General features: G+C 42.1%; 1 protein-coding gene across 3 annotated transcripts in view; it reads right to left on the bottom strand.

Moving 5' to 3' along the window:
- Positions 1 to 429: 429 nt before the first annotated feature.
- The window catches only part of RNF214 (ring finger protein 214), a 52543-nt gene continuing 32581 nt past the window's right edge, over positions 430 to 20391 (bottom strand). For all 3 annotated transcript variants that reach the window (XM_070426123.1, XM_070426122.1, XM_070426124.1), the window contains 9 exons: positions 5815 to 5911; positions 5550 to 5638; positions 4868 to 4958; positions 4571 to 4669; positions 4031 to 4407; positions 3795 to 3927; positions 3479 to 3583; positions 3085 to 3180; positions 430 to 2137 (listed from right to left, as the gene is read on the bottom strand). In XM_070426123.1, the coding sequence (XP_070282224.1) occupies positions 2072 to 2137; positions 3085 to 3180; positions 3479 to 3583; positions 3795 to 3927; positions 4031 to 4407; positions 4571 to 4669; positions 4868 to 4958; positions 5550 to 5638; positions 5815 to 5911 (1153 nt within the window). In that variant the 3' untranslated portion in view covers positions 430 to 2071. The remainder of the gene's footprint in view (positions 2138 to 3084; positions 3181 to 3478; positions 3584 to 3794; positions 3928 to 4030; positions 4408 to 4570; positions 4670 to 4867; positions 4959 to 5549; positions 5639 to 5814; positions 5912 to 20391) is intronic.

Here is a 20391-nt window from a genome sequence, read left to right as displayed (position 1 = left end):
CTGCACTAGGCCCTTTCCTGTTGGTGTGCATGGCTTTAGCATTGCAGGCCAAGGGACAGAGGGATGAAGGGACAGAGGGAGAACAAAGCTGGCCCAGACTCAGGGCTGCTTTCTGACTGACCCTGACTAAGAGAGCAGCAATGCAGCCCCAGGTCCACGCACGCCTCTCCCGACACTGTCCTCCAGCTACAGATGGCTTTCCAGGTTTCTACCAGGAAGCAGTTAAGCCCCTTACTTCCTCCTTTGGCTTCAAAGATTTGTGGAAAAGGAACAGAATATTCTTTATACCTCCTGAAAAGCACTGCAGGTGGCCATGGGCTGCTGAAAAGTTGAAGGGAAATAAGATATTAAGATAACAAGATGAAAATGACCCCTTCCCCCCCCCCCCCCCCCCCCCCCCCCCCGCAAGGGAAAGAACAAAGGAGCTAGTCTTCTATTGGCGCCTTCCCTTACCCCGACAGCTACCGCACTGGAGTCATGCAAGTCCCATCAACCAAGGCAAGTAGGTTATCTGACCTCTGCAGAGGGGCGTATGCAGGCCATCTCAGTGACCTTACAAGATGCCAAGGAGCTCTTGGGAGATCTAGCTCCTCACACTAATGCCAGTTAACAAACCGGGGCAGAAGAAGAGAAAAAGTATGTCCATGAGCTGACAGGCAAGGATGAAACAAAGAAGGAAAAGAGTAGCAGAAACGGAGAGGAGAGAATTTAGATGGACATGCAAGGAAAAGTCTTTGCTACCCTAGTGAACTGCTAGTGCGAGCGAGCATTTCCAGGTCCCAGAAATGAAAAAATTCAGCTGTTGGTGATATATTAATCTCCTTCCCCTGGAGCTATTCTTAAAAAAATTAACACTTCGTTTTTAGTTGTTTAATTCCACAGAGAAGAGTGCTGAAGCCACTTCTGGTAAGAGTAAAGGTAAGAGGATGCGAAGCTCTAACAGAGCCCCAGAAAAGCTCAGTGGCAGAGAGGAACACTGATCTGGTTCTGGGTGGCTACCCAGAGAACACATGACTTCTCAACCTCAAACCCACCTCCCTTCCCAGCACTGGGGTCTCCATCTTCCCCGGGGCAGAACACGTGTCCCCCATAGCTCTCTTGCTTCAAGAATGAAAGCCCAGCATCTCAAGATCATTCTGAAAATAATTTTGCACAGACATCTCTCCTCAACTGTGCCTGCCTGGAGCGCGTCCAAGTCACCAAACAACTTGGCTGTGAACGACTGCCTAGCCTTCAGGGGGAGGGTTAGCCAGACAAGACCAGAGGGAAGGGAAGAGGGAGGCCTCTGTAAGGCCGGCACGCCGGTGGTGGCAAGGGGTGGCTTCCAGAGCAGACCTTCAGATGGTGCTAGTTTCTGAAGAGACGACTACGGAGGAAGTGGGGTGAACAGAAGTGAGGGCGTGGGGAACTGGGACCTGGTTATGCTGTTACTCTTGGACTGTGAATTTTGCTGTTGTAAAACAGAATATTCTGTAAACCTAAAGCCTATGTACAAAACATAAGCATTAACACAGTAAAATACTCAGTGAAAAGTCAAACTCTTAGGTTTACATTTTTTTCCTCAATCAGTCTCATTTCATCCGTTTGGAGAGTTGCTAGGACACCCAAGGCTTCCAAAGGCTTTCCGTAGTCAAGGCAGCCGGCCGGACAGAGGGTGAGCACCAAGGTTCAAATCTGCACACATGAACCTTAGGAAATGGACTAGTGGTTGAGCCAAACCAAAGCAGGATAGCCTTAGAGCCACAGCAGCTTCCTAATGGTTTTTATATTGTATTTGAAAACAGCCTTAGGCAGGAATATCATAATTTCAAGGCCAAACTAAATATCATCTTAGCTACAATCTACATCCCCCTAAAGGAATTGCAAGCTGAGGGGGACAGACCATTTTAGCATAATATACATACTTTCATTACGAACATTTGAATACAGACTTTCTATACACACATTTCCTATATAATAAAAATGTACATGGCATGAGTATATGTCACTGTATAAATATAGAGTTTTAGAAATCTTGAACCCGCGCTTCCTGTTCACATCAGCTTCTCTTCTTCCTCCCCAATCAGGTCCATCATTTAAGAGTTGGGCAAAAGGGACAAGTGTCATTTGTGTTGGTCTGGGCCCAGAATTTGATGCACTGGAAATAAAGAAAGACACACCTCAGGTTTATCTGAAAAGATGGAGGGAGGGAGGGAAGGAGTGCTATTACGGTTCAATGGGTCTAAGGACTATTTACTAAGTCACCTCCAAAAGAATCTTCAGAGGTGGACCTGTCCTTTCATAGGGAACATTAACAACCTGCTAATAACAGTGTGCAGCTGCTTTTTGTTGAATATCCAGGCTTGTTCCTTCTAATGATCCATTCAGGCTTAGATGAACTTCCATCTGCTAATACACATGACCTAAAATCTTATTCAGGATTTTCCCTTACCAAGAACTTAGATGTAAATTCAGTTTCTACCTACTGTTAAAACACAATGAACAAAATATAGTAAAAAAGAAATCATCCTTGCTGCTATTAACTCTGCTTGGTAACAGTAAGTGATGGGAATGATTGTCAGTGTGGAAAGATAATCTCTAATAGACTTCAATTCTGTTAATGGAGTTATTAATTTCATACCCAGGCTCTTTATTCAATTTCTCTCATCTAAGCAATCTTCTGACAATGCTATATTTGAAACAACAGTTAGATATGTATATCTTATTGTCAGTTTTTCAAGAAAGTGACCTTTCAGAGCTCTGGTACGAACTGCTTATCAAGTCTCCTAAGGGAACAGGGTAAAAGGAAGCTGGAAGATCCCAGCTGCAGTATTCTAAATTCTGCTGATGTTTAAGCCACAAGTTACTAAAAACCTTATGTTTAGGTTTGGTTTTGTTAATTCTCACCTGAGGATATTTCTACGTGCCCAGACCCGGGAGGGAGTGGGGGTTGAAGGCACGGGCTGAGGCTCTAACCACTTGGCACAGTGGCCAGGGCAATATGTTTAGATATTAATGCTGAGCATCAACACTAAAATGTGCAAGAGAAATTCTCAGTTGTCAGTAAATAGAGAGTTGGAAATGGGGAAGGAATGTAGCACCCACCTCCTTATGTAACACGTGGGTACATGCCATTGGATGCAGCTCGCTGGGCTGGACCAGCTTCTGGCACATGAGACACAGCTTACAAGTGGCTGGAGCCTGCAGAACAGAGGAGGACGGGCAAAGGGTAAGACAATAAGAAACCTCTGGGTCTCCTTCCCTTTCCTGCCCATGACTCCACCTAGTGTTTCCATTCAACAAAAAGATTTTACACCAGAAGAAGTAAAAGTTCAAATACAGATTCTTGCCAAAAGTACTTACATTTTCCCAGTTGTGGCTGCCAACAACCCGGCTGATGAGAAATGGTTTCCTCCTACCCTCCATCTGTAAACCAGCCCCTCCCACTGACATCACTCCCCACCTTTACATCCTAGTTTTCAGAGAAAATGAGTCTTACATGTGAAGACCTTCCAGGATATGAAACTTGTGCAGAAGGCAAGAACATTGGGGTATTGATTTGGGCCAATGGAGCAGGGAACAAGGCCCGAATCCGACCGAGTGGCTGTGGGAGAAACATTGTGAGAATAAGGGAAGAGTCTGAGTCACAGAGCATGTAGCTAAAGAAATCACTTAGCTCCTAGCCCAGCAAAGGAAGAAAGCAGACTAGGCACTCCTGGCTGCAGCAAATGCTTCCCTCCCCAAGTTTTTCTCAAAACTGCCTCTTCCTCAACATCTCAGCAGGTCTGCACTCTCCCCCCAGTACCTTGTCTTACCTGAGTACTTGCTGCCACTCGCTCATGTTCTGCCAGTCGTGCAGCTACAAGCTGGATCAGTTCCTCCATGGTCAGGCCTGCCATGGTGGTACGTGCCGTCTTGATTTGCTGAAGAATGTTGGTCATCTGGGCCCTAAAAAAGGGGGAGATATTTTATGTGATACTCGTAGGGAATATCCATAAAACCTCTCCTATGCCCCTCTGACAAATTTTTATTAGTCCTTAAAGACACTTACTTATTGCATTGTGGGAACCGAGCCAGCAGTTTTTCCAGGATCTTCTCTAGTTTGTCTACTGGTTGGGGCCGGGGAGTTTCAGTAGAAGCCTTAACACCGCCCAAGCCTGGGGGAGGCGGGATGGAGGCGGCAGGGGGCATGTGTGGACCATGGGAGCCAACAAGGGAACCCAAGCCAGGGCTATTTCTCCCATGGGAGCCAGGAATGGGTGGGGAAGGCTGGTTGGGCTGGGAAAGGGCAGGGTTCAGGATTGGGAAAGACAAGGAACGGGGATCTGCACTGGGCATAACCATGGGCATTGTGACCTGCCCAATGGAGAAGGGCATCCGAGGAACCAAAGAGGGATTGGGCTGAAACACCTGAAGCATGAAGTCTGTCTGCAGAGGGGAAGAGGTGGAGGATGCAAGAGAAAGGGAGAAATCAATGAGCAACTCTTACACCAAATAAAACCAACAATACCCAGTATGTTCTTTACAAAAACAAGTGAAGGACTCTGGTTTTATCACAGAAAACCTGACTACCCAAAACCTGCATTCTTACCTCGGACGGGGGCGGAGGCAGAGTGGGAGTAGGGATCTGAGGAAGGCTGCTCAGCTTGGCCCCATTCCGCACTAGCTGGATGTGACTATTAAACTGGTCCTAGAAAGGAGGAAAGGAAGGGATGACCCTTCACTGCTGAGCTGAGTGAGCCTCCCTAGAAAGAAGCACCCACCATCCAGTCTGAAGAAAACAGAGGGAGCGGTAGATAAGCTCTCGTGGCAAAGCAGAAGGTCCCTGCCCCTCACCAGCTTAAGCACAGCCTAACTCAGACTCAATGCTCCCCATTACTACACTTACCCGAACATTCTTTTTCATCATCCGAACTCCATTCAGTCTTGTCTCCCACTCCTGTTTGGAACGAACTGTGTCTAGTGTTGGGGGAGTTGACCTTTCAAGAAACCAACAGGAATTTACAGAATTAAAGAAAACCTAACTCTCAACGCTCTGAGACAGCCTAAAAGGAATGGCCAATGGACTGGAGAGAAGAGTCGAACCAGATGGAAGAGAAGGCCAGGGATCTAGGTGGTGTGCCTCACTTTATCTCCAGCATCTTTTAAGCCAAGTATTGGAGAAAGAGAACCAACCACTGAGACAGGGGTCTTATCTGCCTGAGAAGGCCACAGGGTCCTGCAGATTCCATGGCAAGAAGAGAATTGACTACATAACAAACAAATCGCCAAGGATATTTGATATGCTTCCATAGCATAAAAGATACTGTTTATACAACTGGGAATAATACAATAGAAAACACAAAACGAGAAGACTGCAGAGAGGAAGAATTAGAGAATGCAGAAGTTAGGATACAGGAAGAGAAATCACGGAACAATTACTACTGCACAGACAGGGATGACCTTGAAATTCCCGTGATGATACAGCAAGTGCCAGACTAGCTGGCCTAGGGTTTCAAACACTAAAGAAATCAAAACAAAATCCACAACACTGCAGGATCACTAACATTCTAGAATGGGACGATACCTACTTGAGGTAAGTAAGGTGCAGCTCTGCCTCTTTTTCGGCTTCTTCTAGCTTCAACACCAGCAATTCTTTCCGACTCTCTAGTGATAAGATCTAGGAAAACCACACACACATACTTGATTAATTTTAAATACACAGAGCTTAGTTAACAAAATGCTTAGTGACTATATGGTGTAATACTTACATGGCTTACTGATTAATACTATATCAAAAGGATATACCATCGGGAAGCCCAAAATCAAAGCCTTCAATATAGCAACTCTTCTCACCTCTGCCTTCCAGGCCCGTTCTGTCTCTTCCATAATGTTCTGATTTATTTCACCATCCTGATTCTTCAGTCTATCCAGTTCCATTTCCCACACCTCTCTGGAAGATAAGAAATGAAGAACAAGACTAAGGGGAGAAAGACAGCAAGGCAAAGTAAAACCCAAAATTAGTCTGCCAAGTATGTTACAGGAAGTCTTACTCTAAGTAGTAACTATAGATATAGACAAACAATGTTTCAAGTAGTCTGTAATTGCACAAAGGCAAGTAAAATCTGAAAGTTAAAATGTTCATATCTCCACTTGCTAAAATAAGGTTACCCAGACCAGAAAAAAAAGTGTCCTTGGAACTAAAATCCACTGCAGGTAAAATGTCCTTCTATGATCAAGGAGGGCTCAAAATCATTATGGCATCCGTCTTATTTCCAACTTATCTGGAGAATGCAGGTCGAAAAACAGGGATCCATTTAATACTAATCTCTAAGTCACCACTAAGCACAGTTACTGGGTTACTGACGTTACTAATCTTTTAGCTACAGTGAACATTCTTCAACAGGAAGAAACCTTCTCTTTAGATTTCAGGACTTCACATTCCTATCCGTTTCCTCCCTGACACTCCCACCCCTAGAGTGCCTGTCTGTCTAGTACTGAGGGATTTCCCAGGATGGGGGACAATGAAGGGACAGAGCCAGCAAAAGAAATTCCTTATATTACACTTGATTGCAATAAGCTTTATGGCTGAAAGGAACAGGATTACCCAGATCAGTCGACAGAACAATATAGAAAAGTTAAAAATTATTTTAAAAAGGTGAAAAGGTTGAAAAGAGCTACATCTTTAAAATGTTCCCAGTTTTCTTCAGTGAGAGAAACAGTTTTATTCATTCCTCTTCTGTGTTCTTAGTAGCCTATGTATTTACTTAAATTGTTGCAGTCTCTTTTTTCAATTGACCCAATGCTCCACACATCCTGTGCTCTGCTTCACAGATAAAGTATTGGTGTTTGTGGTGTGTATGTGTCACACACATATTCACTGATTCACTAACAGGAGTCTGCCCCTCTACTAACAAGGTCTATTTAATGTAACAGAAATGACTAGGTGGGCACTTTCTTCCTTAATCCCCATGTGTTGTGCTCCTCAAACTAACTTCCTGCCAGAGGAAAAATTCTCTAATAGTTATTTAGACAAAGGTTTACAGTAGATGTGTTTTCCTGCTATAACACAAATTCCTCAAGTTAAAAGATATATGAAAAGTCAAAATTCTCGTAGCATAACAATATGTAAAATACGTTGTGGGGTCAATCCATGATCTCTTTAGCCTACCAGTCACTCTTTGACAAAGATAATTATAGGTAAACATTAGTTGCCTTCTTTGATCAATGTTATCCTTGAAGATTATAGATGCTCACTGAATATCTCTAACTTCATTAAATACATTTGTCAACGACATATAGACACTTATATTAGAAAAATCCTTCTACCATGCCCATGGAGACATTCCACATATTCACACACACACACAGCTTTTCCTTTGGGCATTTGGCCACATCTACTTCGTTGGATCCAACAAGACAAAAGGGACTACTAGCAACCACCACCACCACAACTGCTAGCAGTTTTATGATTTTTAAAAAATCATAAAAATTCCCAGCCTTATATGTTAACTAACCTGTAACATATATCAGATTTCATTTCACTAAAGAGTACTACTATCTGCAACCCATGCTAGAAAAAAAAATCAGTTCCCTAGATAGTAAAAAGAAATCCTCGGTAGAATAGAAACAGTGCACTGAGTCTATTGTAACTTTTTTTTTTAACTTATTTTTTTATTGATTTTAGAGAGGGAAGAAGGGGAAGGGGGGAGGGAGCGGGAGGGAGGGAGAGAGAGAGAGAGAGAGAGATACACCGATGTGAGAGAGATACATACGTCCGACTAGAGATACTTCCGACTAGAGATGGAACCCACAACCTAGGTATGTGCTCTGACTAGGAATTGAACCCCTGACCATCTGGTGCATGGGATGACGCTCCAATCAACTGAGCCACACCGGCCAGGGCTATTGTAACTTTTTAAATGCTTCGTTGAATTTCTTTCAAGTCCCATGTTTCTGTTATTTTAATGGCTAGTTCAGGGAATCAACAGTTCAAATGAATAAATCCTACCAGATTCTACAAGCCTGACTTATTGTAGGCCCCAATGTTTGCACCATAATGTAAAAATTAATTTTGTTTTTGACCAGGTAAATAATACAAATTATAAAAAGTTTAGAAGTACAAAACATAAAGAATATAAAGCCCTAGCCTGTTTGGCTCAGTGGATAGAGCATCGGTTCTTGGACTGAAGAGTCCCGGGTTCAATTCCGGTCAAGGGCACATACCTTGATGCAAGTCTTGATCCCCAGGCCTGTTTGGGGCTTGTGTGGGAGGCAACCAATTAACATGTCTCTCTCACATTGCTATTTCTCTCTCTGTCTCTCTCCCTCCCTTCCACTCTTTCTAAAAATCAATGGAGAAATATCCTCGGGTGATGATTAACAACAACAAAAAAGAATATAACATAAAGGTTTTAACTCTTCTATTTATTGGTTGTATAAACCTAGATAAGTTAATCTTTCTTAGGCCTCAGTTTCATCTGAAAAATGAGTAGTAACTATATCACGGGATTCATGGGAGAGTTCCCTGAGAAAACACACATGAAGAATTTAATATAGTGCCTATAACATGGGATGTATCAATAAAATATATTTTTTAAGTATTCTTAACTCAATTTCTCACAATTACACTACTAACGAAGAACCATTGTTATACTTCTTTCCAGTCTTTTCAAATAGATATTTATATAAATACTAGAGGCTCAGTGCATGGATCCATGCACCGGTGGGGTCCCTCAGCCTGGCCTGAGCCCTCTCATAACCAGGTACCCTTCAGGGGATGTCAGACCAGTAGTCTGACATCCCCCAAGGGATGTAGTAGTGCGCAAAGCAGCAGGTGGCTGGGAGGAGCCTGAGCCCGGGCCGGGCACTGCACCGCTCCCGCTCATCCCAGCACTGCTTGGTAGCACTGCTGTGGAGACAAGAGAAGCTTGTACTGCCACAGCTGTGCTCGCCAGCTGTGAGCCCAGTGTCTGGCGCCTGTAGGTCAGCTGAGCGGCGCTCCCGCTGTGGGAATGCACAGACCACCAGGGGGCAGCTCCTGCGTTAAGCGTCTGCCCCCTAATAGTGCGCATCGACTGGTTGCTTAGGGTTTTATATAGACTAGAGGCCCAGTGCATGGATTCATGCACTGGTGGGGTCCCTCAGTCTGGCTTGCGCCCTCTCGCAATCCAGGACTCCTTGGGGGGTGTCAGACTGTTGGTTTCGGCTAGGGACCTGTGGTGTTCAGGCTGAAATCAACAATCTGACATCCCCTGAGGAATGTAGTAGTGCACGAAGTGGCAGGCAGCTGGGGAGGAGTCCGAACCCAGGCCGGTCACCACGCCGTGGCAGCTCAGTACCGCATCCAAGGAGGCGGGAGAGGCTCACGTTGCCACAGCTGCGCTTGCTAGCCATGAGCCCAGCGTCTGGCGCCCGTCAGCTGAGTGGTGCTCCCACTGTGGGAGCGCCCTGACCACCAGCGGGCAGCTCCTACATTGAGCGTCTGCCCCTGGTGGTCAGTGCGTGTCATAATGACCGGTCAAACTAGAACGGTAGACAGTCCCTTAGGGTTTTATATTACCCTATATAATAAAAGGCTAATATGCAAATCAACCCAACGGCAGAACAACTGGTAGCTATGATGTGCACTGACCACCAGGGGGCAGACGCTCGACGCAGGAGCTGCCCCTGGTGGTCAGTGAGCTCCCACAGGGGGAGTGTCACTCAGCTAGAAGCCCTGAGCTGGGCTCACGGCTGACGAATACAGTGGTGGTGGCGGGAGAGGCTCCCGCCTCCGTGGCAGTGCTAAGGATGTCTGACTGCCGGCTTAGGCCGGCTGCCCGTCAGTCGGACATCTCCTGAGGGCTCCCGGACTGCGAGAGGGCACAGGCTTGGCTGAGGGACCCCCCTCCCCGACCTAGTGCACGAATTTTGTGCACCAGGCCTCTAGTAGATATATAATATACAAATCCAATGTATGTTTCTCAACAAAGACTGCAATATTTATCTTACAGCCTAAGTGCCCATCAGCAGATGAAGGGATTAGAAAACTGTGGTACATCTACACGATGGAATACTACGCTGCTGTAAAAAAGAAGGAATTCTTACCATTTGTGATAGCATGGATGGAACTGGAGAGCATTATGCTAAGTGAAATAAGCCAGTCAATGAAAGAAAAATACCACATGATCTCACTCATTTATGGATAATTAAGACCATTATAAACTGATGAGCAAAAATAGATACAGAGGCAGAGCAACATCGAATAGACTGTCAAACTACAGCGGGAAGGCTGGGGAGGGTTTGGGGGGTGGGGGTGAGAGATCAACCAAAGGACTTGTATGCATGCATACGAGCATAACCAATGGCCACAAGACACTGGGGGGCATGGGAGGCTAGGGGAGGGTCAAGGGGAGAAAAAAAAAGGAGACATATATAACACTCTTTGTAATACTTTAAGCAATAAAACAATAAAAAAAATATTTATCTTATTCTTTCAGCCTCATGTATTTTTCTGTATCATTATTTTTCAAAAACATCTTCCTTCAGAGAAACTAAAATAAATGTAGTATACACTTGTTCCACCGCAAGTGCTGGTGGAAATCAGGTGATTTTATTAATTAATTAATTTATTTATTTATAAATATATTTTTATTTATTTCAGAGAGGAAGGGAGAGGGAGAGGTAGATAGAAACATCAATGATGAGAAAGAATCATTGATTGGCTGCCTCCTGCATGTCCCCTAGTGGGGATCGAGCCTGCAACCCAGGCATATGCCCTGGCCGGAATCGAACCCAGGACCCTTCAGTCCCCAGGCCGACTCTCTATCCACTGACCCAAACCAGCTAGGGCGAAATCAGGTCATTTTAAAAGAGAGAAGCAAATGCTAAATGTTTTGTGATATTCTCAGTGGTCAGAGAGAAAACTAAAAATTATGTTGAAGGCCAGCCCCAAATACCTTCCTTTCAGAATACATTACTCTCTAGACAAGGCAAAAGGAACTGCTGAGTAACTTTATAGGAGTTAGCTGTCCTGAATATAGAGTAGGTTATGAAATTCATTTCTCTGAAACTGAAGCTAATACAAACCAATATAAAATAAATGAGATCAGACATAAAGCAGAAAACATTACCCTGGGATGAACTGTAAATTTATTGTTCTTGAGGCTACAATTCTTCCTTGATTCAATTTAATTCAACAACATATACTGAGCAGACTAGTGATAGGCATTCTGCTAAAATCTGGGGGTATAAGGTACCCAGTCCCTGCCCCCAAGAAGCTCACAATCTAGTAGTTTTCTGGGTTAAAGAAACAAGAAAATTTGGGGCAGAACAAATAGCATGTGCAAAGGCCAAATCAGTAAAAGAGCACCAAGCTAAGGGAACAGGCATTGGGTATACAAGTCCAACACTTGGTGTAGTCTGGGCTGGGGATACAAATGAGTGTCACTAGCATAGAGACAGTAGTAGAAACCCTAGGTATGAAAGAAATCATTTAGAATAGCAGTTTGCAAAACATAGCTCATGGTGCCTAACACCCTTTGAAGGCCTGGTCTATGAATCAATAACTAATTTCCTAATTAAAATTATTTACCTTTTTCTCATTCTTTCATGAGCCTATAATGGAGTTTTCCTTAGACCACAAGACAAGTGATATTATCATCTCTATGACAGCTAATGAAATATATGCTTCTGTGTTCTTATGTTTTCTAGCATTTTCTAAGATAGGTTTAGGGTATAATTTAATCTCTCAATTTTTTTTCTTTCTCAATTTTTCTGTTGTAGTTTTCCTAGCAATCTTTAGCAATATTTGCTATCCTATGCAAAGCAAAGGACTGAATCCAAGAATACTCTATCCAGCAAGGCTATCATTCAAAATTGAAGGGGAAATAAGAAGCTTCACAGACAAAAAAAGGCTAAGGGAGTTTATCACCACCAAGCCAGCAATGCAAGAAATGCTAAAGGGACTGGTGTAAAAAGAAAAAATAAAAAGCTCAGAAAGAAAACAGCCACACAAAAAAAGAAATGGCTACAAACAAGCACCTTTCAATAATAACTTTAAACGTAAACGGACGAAATGCTCCAACCAAAAGACATCCAGTGGCTGAATGGATAAAAAAAACATGACCCATACATTTGCTGTCTACAAGAGACCCACCTCATTAGAAGGGACTCACACAGACTGAAAGTGAAGGGATGGAAAAATATCTTTCAGGCAAATGGAAAGGAAAAGAAAGCTGGGGTAGCAATACTTATATCGGAAAAAATAGACCTCAAAGTGAAGGCCTTAATAAGAGATAAGGAAGGCCACTTCATAATACTAAAGGGATCAATACAACAAGAAGATATAACCTTGGTAAACATATATGCACCCAATGCAGGAGCACCCAAATACATAAAAAAACTCCTGGAAGATATCAAAGGAGAGATCGACAACAATACAATCATAGAAGGGGACTTTAATACACCACTGACATCACTGGATAAATCCTCTAGACAAACAATCAGCAAAGAAACAGCAACCCTAAATGACTCACTAGATCAGATGGACTTAATTGACATCTTCAGAACACTTCACCCCAAAGCCACAGAATATACATTTTACTCAAGTGCTCATAAGACACATTCAAAAATAGACCACATATTGGCTCACAAACAAAGTCTCCCCAAATTCAAGAAGATTGAAATCATACCAAGCATCTTCTCGGACCACGATGGCATAATATTAGGAATGAACTACAATAAAAACAACCCAAAATACTCAAACACTTGGAAGCTGAATAGCATGTTATTAAATATTGATTGGGTTACCAATGACATCAAAGAAGAAATTAAAAGCATCCTGGAAACTAATGACAATGAAAACACAACAATCCAAAACCTATGGGACACAATGAAAGCAGTTCTGAGAGGGAAGTTTATAGCTCTACAGGCCTATCTCAAAAAACAAGAAAAAATGGCATTAAATCATCTAACTCTACAACTCAAAGAATTAGAAAGAGAGCAACAAGAAAACCCCAGAGTGAGCAGAAGGAAGGAGATAATAAAGATTAGAGCAGAAATAAATGACAAAGAGACCAAAAAGACAATACAGAAAATCAATGAAACCAAGAGCTGTTTCTTTGAAAGAATAAACAAGATTGACAAACCTCTAGCCAGGCTCATCAAGAAGAAAAGAGAGAGGACCCAAATAAACAAAGTCAGAAACGATAGAGGCGAGATAACAACAGACCTCACAGAAATACAAATGATTGTTAAAAAATACTATGGACAGCTCTACTCCAACAAACTAGGCAACCTGGAGGAAACGGACAAATTCCTAGAAAAATACAACATTCCAAAACTCAATCAGGAAGAATCTAAAAATCTCAATAGGCCAATAACTATGGAAAAATTGAAGCAGTCATCAAAAAGCTTCCAGCAAACAAAAGCCCAGGACCAGACGGCTACACAGGGGAGTTTTACCAAACATTCAAGGAAGAACTAAAACCTATCCTCCTCAGACTACTACAAAAAATTCAAGAGGAAGGAACACTTCCAAGCTCATTCTATGAAGCCAGCATCACCCTAATACCAAAACCAGGTAAAGACAACACAATGAAAGAGAATTACAGGCCAACATCCCTCATGAACATAGATGCCAAAATCCTCAACAAAATCTTAGCAAATCGGATCCAGCAGTACATCAGAAAGATCATACACCATGACCAAGTAGGATTTCTTCCAGGGATGCAAGGATGGTACAATATCCGAAAATCAATAAACGTGATACATCACATAAACAAATTGAAAGAAAAAAACCACACGGTCATATCAATTGATGCAGAAAAAACATTTGACAAAATCCAACACCCATTATTGATAAAAACTCTCAGCAAGGTGGGAGTAGAAGGATCATACCTCAACATAATAAAAGCCATATATGACAGGCCCACAGCCAACATCATACTCAATGGACAAAACTAACACTATTTCCCCTAAGAACAGGAACAAGACAGGGATGCCCACTCTCACCACTCCTGTTCAACATAGTCCTGGAAGTATTAGCCATTGCAATTAGACAAGAAGAAGAAATAAAAGGCATCCAAATTGGAAAAGAGGAAGTAAAACTGCCCTTACTTGCAGACGACATGATATTATACATACAAAACCCTAGAGACTCCATCAAAAAACTACTAGACTTAATACATGAATTTGGCAATGTAGCAGGATACAAAATTAACCCCAAGAAATCTGAGGCATTTCTATACACCAATAGTGAACTTTCAGAAAGAGAGATTATAAAAACAATCCCATTTACCATCGCACCAAAAAAATTAAGCTACCTAGGAATAAGCTTAACTAAAGAGGTAAAAGACCTCTACTCAGAAAACTACAGGACGTTGAAAAAGAGATAGAGGAAGATATAAACAGATGGGAGAACATACCATGTTCGTGGATTGGTAGAATAAACATCATTAAAATGTCCATACTACCCAAAGCAATCTATAAATTCAACGCACTTCCCATTAAAATACCAATGGCATACTTCACAGATCTAGAACGAACTCTCCAAAAATTCATCTGGAATAAAGAAAGACCCCGAATAGCTGCAGCAATCCTGCGAAAGAAGAAAGTAGGTGGGATCTCAATACCAGATATCAAGATGTATTACAAAGCCACTGTTCTCAAAACTGCCTGGTACTGGCACAAGAACAGGCATATAGATCAATGGAATAGAATAGAGAACCCAGAAATCGGCCCGAACCAATATGCTCAATTAATATTTGACAAAGGAGGAAAGAACATTCAGTGGAGCCAAGATAGCCTCTTCAATAAATGGTGTTGGGAAAATTGGACAGATATATGCAAGAAAATGAAACTAGACCACCAACTTACACCATACACAAAAATAAACTCAAAATGGATAAAGGACTTAAATGTACGACAGGAAACCATAAAAATTCTAGAAGAATACAAAGGCAACAAAATCTCAGACATATGCCGAAGCAATTTCTTCACTGATACAGCTCCCAGGGCACTTGAAACTAAAGAGAAAATGAACAAATGGGACTACATCAAAATAAAAAGCTTCTGTACAGCAAAAGAAACCATCAACAAAACAATGAGAAAACCCACTGCGTGGGAGAACATATTTGCCAATGTCAAATCTGATAAGGGCCTAATCTCCAAAATTTATAGGGAACTCATACAACTTAACAAAAGGAAGATAAACAATCCAATCAAAAAATGGGCAAAGGATCTAAATAGACACCTTTCAAAAGAGGACATTCAGAAAGCCAAGAGACATATGAAAACATGCTCAAAGTCACTAATCATCCGAGAGACGCAAATCAAAACAACAATGAGGTACCATCTCACACCTGTCAGAATGGCTATCATCAACAAATCAACAAACAACAAGTGCTGGAGAGGATGTGGAGAAAAAGGAACACTTGTGCACTGCTGGTGGGAATGCAGACTGGAGCAGCCACTATGGAAGACAGTATGGAGTTTCCTCAAAAAACTAAAAATGGAACTTCCCAGTGGCCCAGATTGTGAGAGGGATGTCCGACTGCCGGTTTAGGCCCGATCCCAACATCCCCCAAGGGGTCCCAGATTGGAGAGGGTGCAGGCCAGGCTGAGGGACAACCACCCCCCCTCCACCGTGCACACATTTCATGCACCGGGCTTCTAGTAATCTTTATAATCTCTTACTGTCCAATAAATCATTGCTGTAAAATTTCAAAGTTCTTTATGCATCTTGGTAGAAACAAATACTTTTTGTTACTTTGCTTTGCAATAATATCTAAAAAGATTTTTTTCAAGCCTGGCCAGTGTTGCTCAGTTGGTTGAGGGTTGACCTATCACCTAGAGGTTTGCTGGTTCGATTCCCTGTCAGGGCACATGCCCAGATTGGAGGCTTGATCCCAAGTGTGGGGCATGCAGGAGGCAGCCGATCGATGATTCTCTCTCATCCCTGATGTTTCTCTCTCTCTCCCTTCCTCTCTGAAATCAATCAAAAATATATTTAAAAAATAGATTTTGCTGAAAATCTGAAGAACTTAGTTAAGATTTTATCTGTGGAATTTGTAATTTTGCTTTACAAATAAACAAATCACGGATCTGACTATACTTGCTATTTTGTTTATATTCATCTAGTGTTGGCACCAACTCATCACTAAAGATGATGTTGTGTGTGAATTCTTGGCAACAAACACAAGTGATGCTCACACGTTTTATCCTAAACAGACACAAAAGGCTACCCTATCTAATAAAAGAGTAATATGCAAATTGACCATCACTCCAACACAAGATGGCCGCTCCCATGTGGACACAAGATGGCCAGCAGGGGAGGGCAGTTGGGGAAGATCAGGCCTGCAGGGGAAGGGCAGTTGGGGGGGGACCAGGCCAGCAGGGGAGGGCAGTTGGGGGGGACCAGGCCTGGCAGGGCTTGACAGGGGACCTCAGGCCGTGCCCCCCGACCTAGGACCGGGCCAGGTCCCCGCCCCCCACCACCACCCCAGTGCCAGGGGACCTGAGGCTGTGCCATGCCGCCTGGCAGGGCTTGACAAGGGTGGGACTGGCTGGGTCTGGATCTAGCCCAATGGGGGGAGGGGTGGCCAGCTGGGTCTGGGTCCCGCGCAATTCTGAGGCACACGTGGTGGGCGGGGACTTGACTCTGGGTCCTGTGGTGCACCCCAGACAGGAGGAAGATTTTCATATACATTTTACTAATTTTCTTTCATCTCTGACACTTCTATTTAGAGAAAGGGCAAATAGCAATATTAAAATATTTCCTCTAGTTAATCCCCTTTTAATGTGCACCAGGCCATTAGTATATTGTATAATTATGTTTACATGAAGTTCCAGAAAAGGCAAAACTATAGTGAGAGAAAGCAGAGCAGTTTGCCAATGGCTGAAGGTGGAGGAGGCAATGGATACCGAAGAGTCATGAAAGAATTTTGTAGGAAATGGAAGTATTTTACACCATGATTGGGGTGGTAGTTACATGACCATATATGTCAAAACTCCTAATTTAAAATAGGTGAATTTTATCATATATACACTATAACTCCATAAAACTGAGTTAAAAAAAAACAAAAAACCTGTCCTGGCCGATGTGGCTCAGTTGGAGATTCCTCCTGTGCACCAAAAGATTGCTGGTTCAATTCCCAGTCAGGGCACATACCTCGGCTGCAGGTTCAAACCTCAGTTAGTGGTCTATATGAGGAGGGAACTGATCAATGTTCTTTTCTCTGTCTCTCTCTCTCCCTTCCTCCATTCCTCCCCTCCCTTCCTTCTCTCTCTGCCTTTTTGTACAAAAATGTTTTGATTTTTTTTAAGAGAAAGAGGAAGGGAGAGGGAGAAATATTTATGAGAAAGAAACATTGATCAGCTGACACCTGCACACTCCCTACAAGAGATAGAGCCTAAAACCTGGGCACTTGCCCTGACTGGGAATTGAACCAGTGAACTCTCAGTGCATGGGACAACACTTAACCAACTGAGCCACAACAGCCAGGGCTCTCTCTCTGTTCTAAATAAAAATAATTTACAACCTCCACCCCAAAGGCACTGCCCTAAACCTGCTCCACTTCCAATGTTCACCATCTCTGCCATCCCAGGCATCTCACCGGCACTGCACCTCTTCTCTCACAATCAACACATCGCATCCATCCTGCCTCAGAATAGCCCTCCTTTTGGTTCCTTTGCCACATATATCACGCCCTCACTTTACATCTTGCTGAAACTCTGTCTTCCTGACACCAATTTATCTGCAATTTGGCCCATTTAACTTGATACAACCAGAGGTACCCCCTAAAAATGAAATCTGGAGAGGTCCACTTCCAATAAGGGCAGGGTTGCTCAGAACAGACCAACATCCTGCAGATCAAAAACTATAAATTCTAAACAAAATGTAAAAAAGCATCTACTTGAAGGCTCTGCAGAGCACACAAGAACCAGGCAAAAACTGGAGAAGATCCGGCACTTGGAAGATCACTTGGAATATCACTGTAGTTTCCTGTTTTGTTTTTTAGTGGTCATTTGTCTAAGGGCAAATGCCAACCAGCTCTATGCTGATGACTGAAACTGAGATAGAAACCTTGCAGGGTTGCCAGCTCAGAAACAAAAATAAAATAAAGAGAGCTACCATAAAATTGGGAGCTACAAAACACCACAATAAGAAAATAAGAAACCAGATTTAAAAATTGGCCAAAGACCTTAGCATACACCTCACCAAAAGCAGATATACTAGGTGTACCGATTAATAATGGTGGATTTTGTAATCAAAGAAAACACAATAATTTCAAGAGAAACATCGAAAGTGTTTTATTCAAAGTAATGTCCATCGCTAGCTACATATTTCCCCATCTTTCAGGTAATTTGTGGATACCGTCCCAATAGAACTTTTCTTGTTTTGAGGCAAACCATTCAGAGACCCAGCTTTTCACTTCTTCGTATGTTTTGAAGTGCTGCTCAGAAAGTGCGTATGCCATCGATCAGAATAAATGGGAATCTGAAGGAGCAAGGGCTGGTGAATACAGTGGGTGGTTAATACTTCCCAGGCAAGATCTTTTAACGTGTCTTTAACTGGTTTTGAAGTGTGTGATAGTGCGTCATCATGAAGCAAAATTACTTTGCCGTGTCTTCTGGCATATTCTGGTTGTTTCATGATCAAAGTGTGGTTCAAATTGGTTATTTGTTGTTGGTAGCAATCAGTATTAACGGTATCACCTGGTTTTAGAAGCTCATAATACACCACACCTTCCTAATCCCACCAAACGCAGAGCATTGTCTTCTTTCTGAAGCGATTTGGCCTTGCAGTCAATGTTGATGGTTGACCTGGATCAACCCATGATTTTGTGCATTTGGGATTCTCAAAATAAATCCACTTTTCATCGCCAGTCACAATTCGATGCAAAAGACTTTCTTTCGTGCCATTAAAGCAACATTTTACTGATGACTCTTCTGTTTTCCATTTGTCTTTTGTTCAGTTGATGTGGCACCCATTTTCCTTCCTTTAAAATCTTTCGCATTGCTTGTAAATGATGGGAAATTGTTTGCTGAGCAATGTTTAATCTTTCTGCAAGTTGTTTTTGAGTTTGACACACATCTTCATCCAATAATGCTTGTAATTTTTATTGGTCGTCAAACTTTTTTGGTTGACCTGGACATTCTTTGTCTTTCACAATGAAATCATCACTTTTAAGCGTTTAAACCAGCATTCACAAGTACCTTGAGATGGAGCATGTACACCATAAGCTTCCCAAAGAATATGATAACTTTTTCTTCAAAATAAAGTAATGAATTAAAACTTCCTGCAAATGCTCTTTTTTTGGCACGAAATTCGACATTCTTAAGCGTAAAAATATCTATGATGTTAACACCTTCAGAAAATTTGACATATGAAGTTTTGAAGCTTGTTGTCAATACAACAAAATAGCATACATATCAAATCACATATATATCAACGTATGTGTAACTCCATCTGTGAAAAAAATCCATATTAACCGGTACACCTAGGTTTACCCTTAGTAAAAAAAAAAAGAAGTACAATTCTAGTGAGTGATATTGATAATGGACAGGCTGGCATGTATGGGGGGCACAGAGGCTACAGGAAATGTCTTCCTCCCTCTCAAATTTGTTGTCTATCTAAAACTGCTCTAAAAACATAGAGTCTTAAAAAGAAATGAACTACTGATACAGTTTATCAATATATTTTGAGTTGATGAGCCTCAAAATATATTGAGTAAAAAAAGCTAGTTACAAATCTCTAGAAGAAATAAGCGCCATCAACAGTCAGAGAGAGCAGATCAGGGCTTACATGGGAAAGGGGGGGATGAAAAGACAGTGACTGAGAAGGAAGAAAGGGAACACTTTATGATAATGGGTGTGAGATATCCCTTGATTGTGTTTGTGTTTATGTGTGATTAATTTGTAAAACCTCATCAAATGTAACTTAAAATAAGTGCATTTTATTGCATGTACATTATATCTAAAAATTTTATATATTTATTTACTTATTTTAAGAAAATATTTTTATTGATTTCAGAGAGGAAAAGAAGGGGAGAGAGGGATAGAAACATCAATGATGAGAATCGTTGATTGACTGCCTCCTGTACACACCACACTGGGGATCAAACTCGCAACCCGGGCATGTGCCCTGACTGGGAATTGAATCTTGACCTCCTGGTTCATAGATCAACGCTCAACAACTGAGCCATGCAGGCTGGGCTGTAAATTTTTTTAAAATTGTTTTAGATTAAAAAAAAAAAAATCTAAGGGATAATTTGAAGCTTTTACAATTAAGACTAGGAGAATTTCCCAAATACTTTATCCAAGAAAATCACAAATCTTTCTAATAATCAGCAGGCAGGTAGTTTTTTATTATGATACACGTTGTCAGCGAATTTAAGTAACAAATGTATATTCTGGGGGGGCGAAGGCAATTAAAATAAAATTCTAAAG

Source organism: Myotis yumanensis, unplaced genomic scaffold, assembly GCF_028538775.1.
Source record: "Myotis yumanensis isolate MYYU_CA2020_CCGP unplaced genomic scaffold, mMyoYum1.0.hap1 SCAF_10, whole genome shotgun sequence".
In the NCBI taxonomy this organism is placed as follows: Eukaryota; Metazoa; Chordata; class Mammalia; order Chiroptera; family Vespertilionidae; genus Myotis; species Myotis yumanensis.
This window is presented reverse-complemented; position numbering and strand designations above follow the sequence as displayed.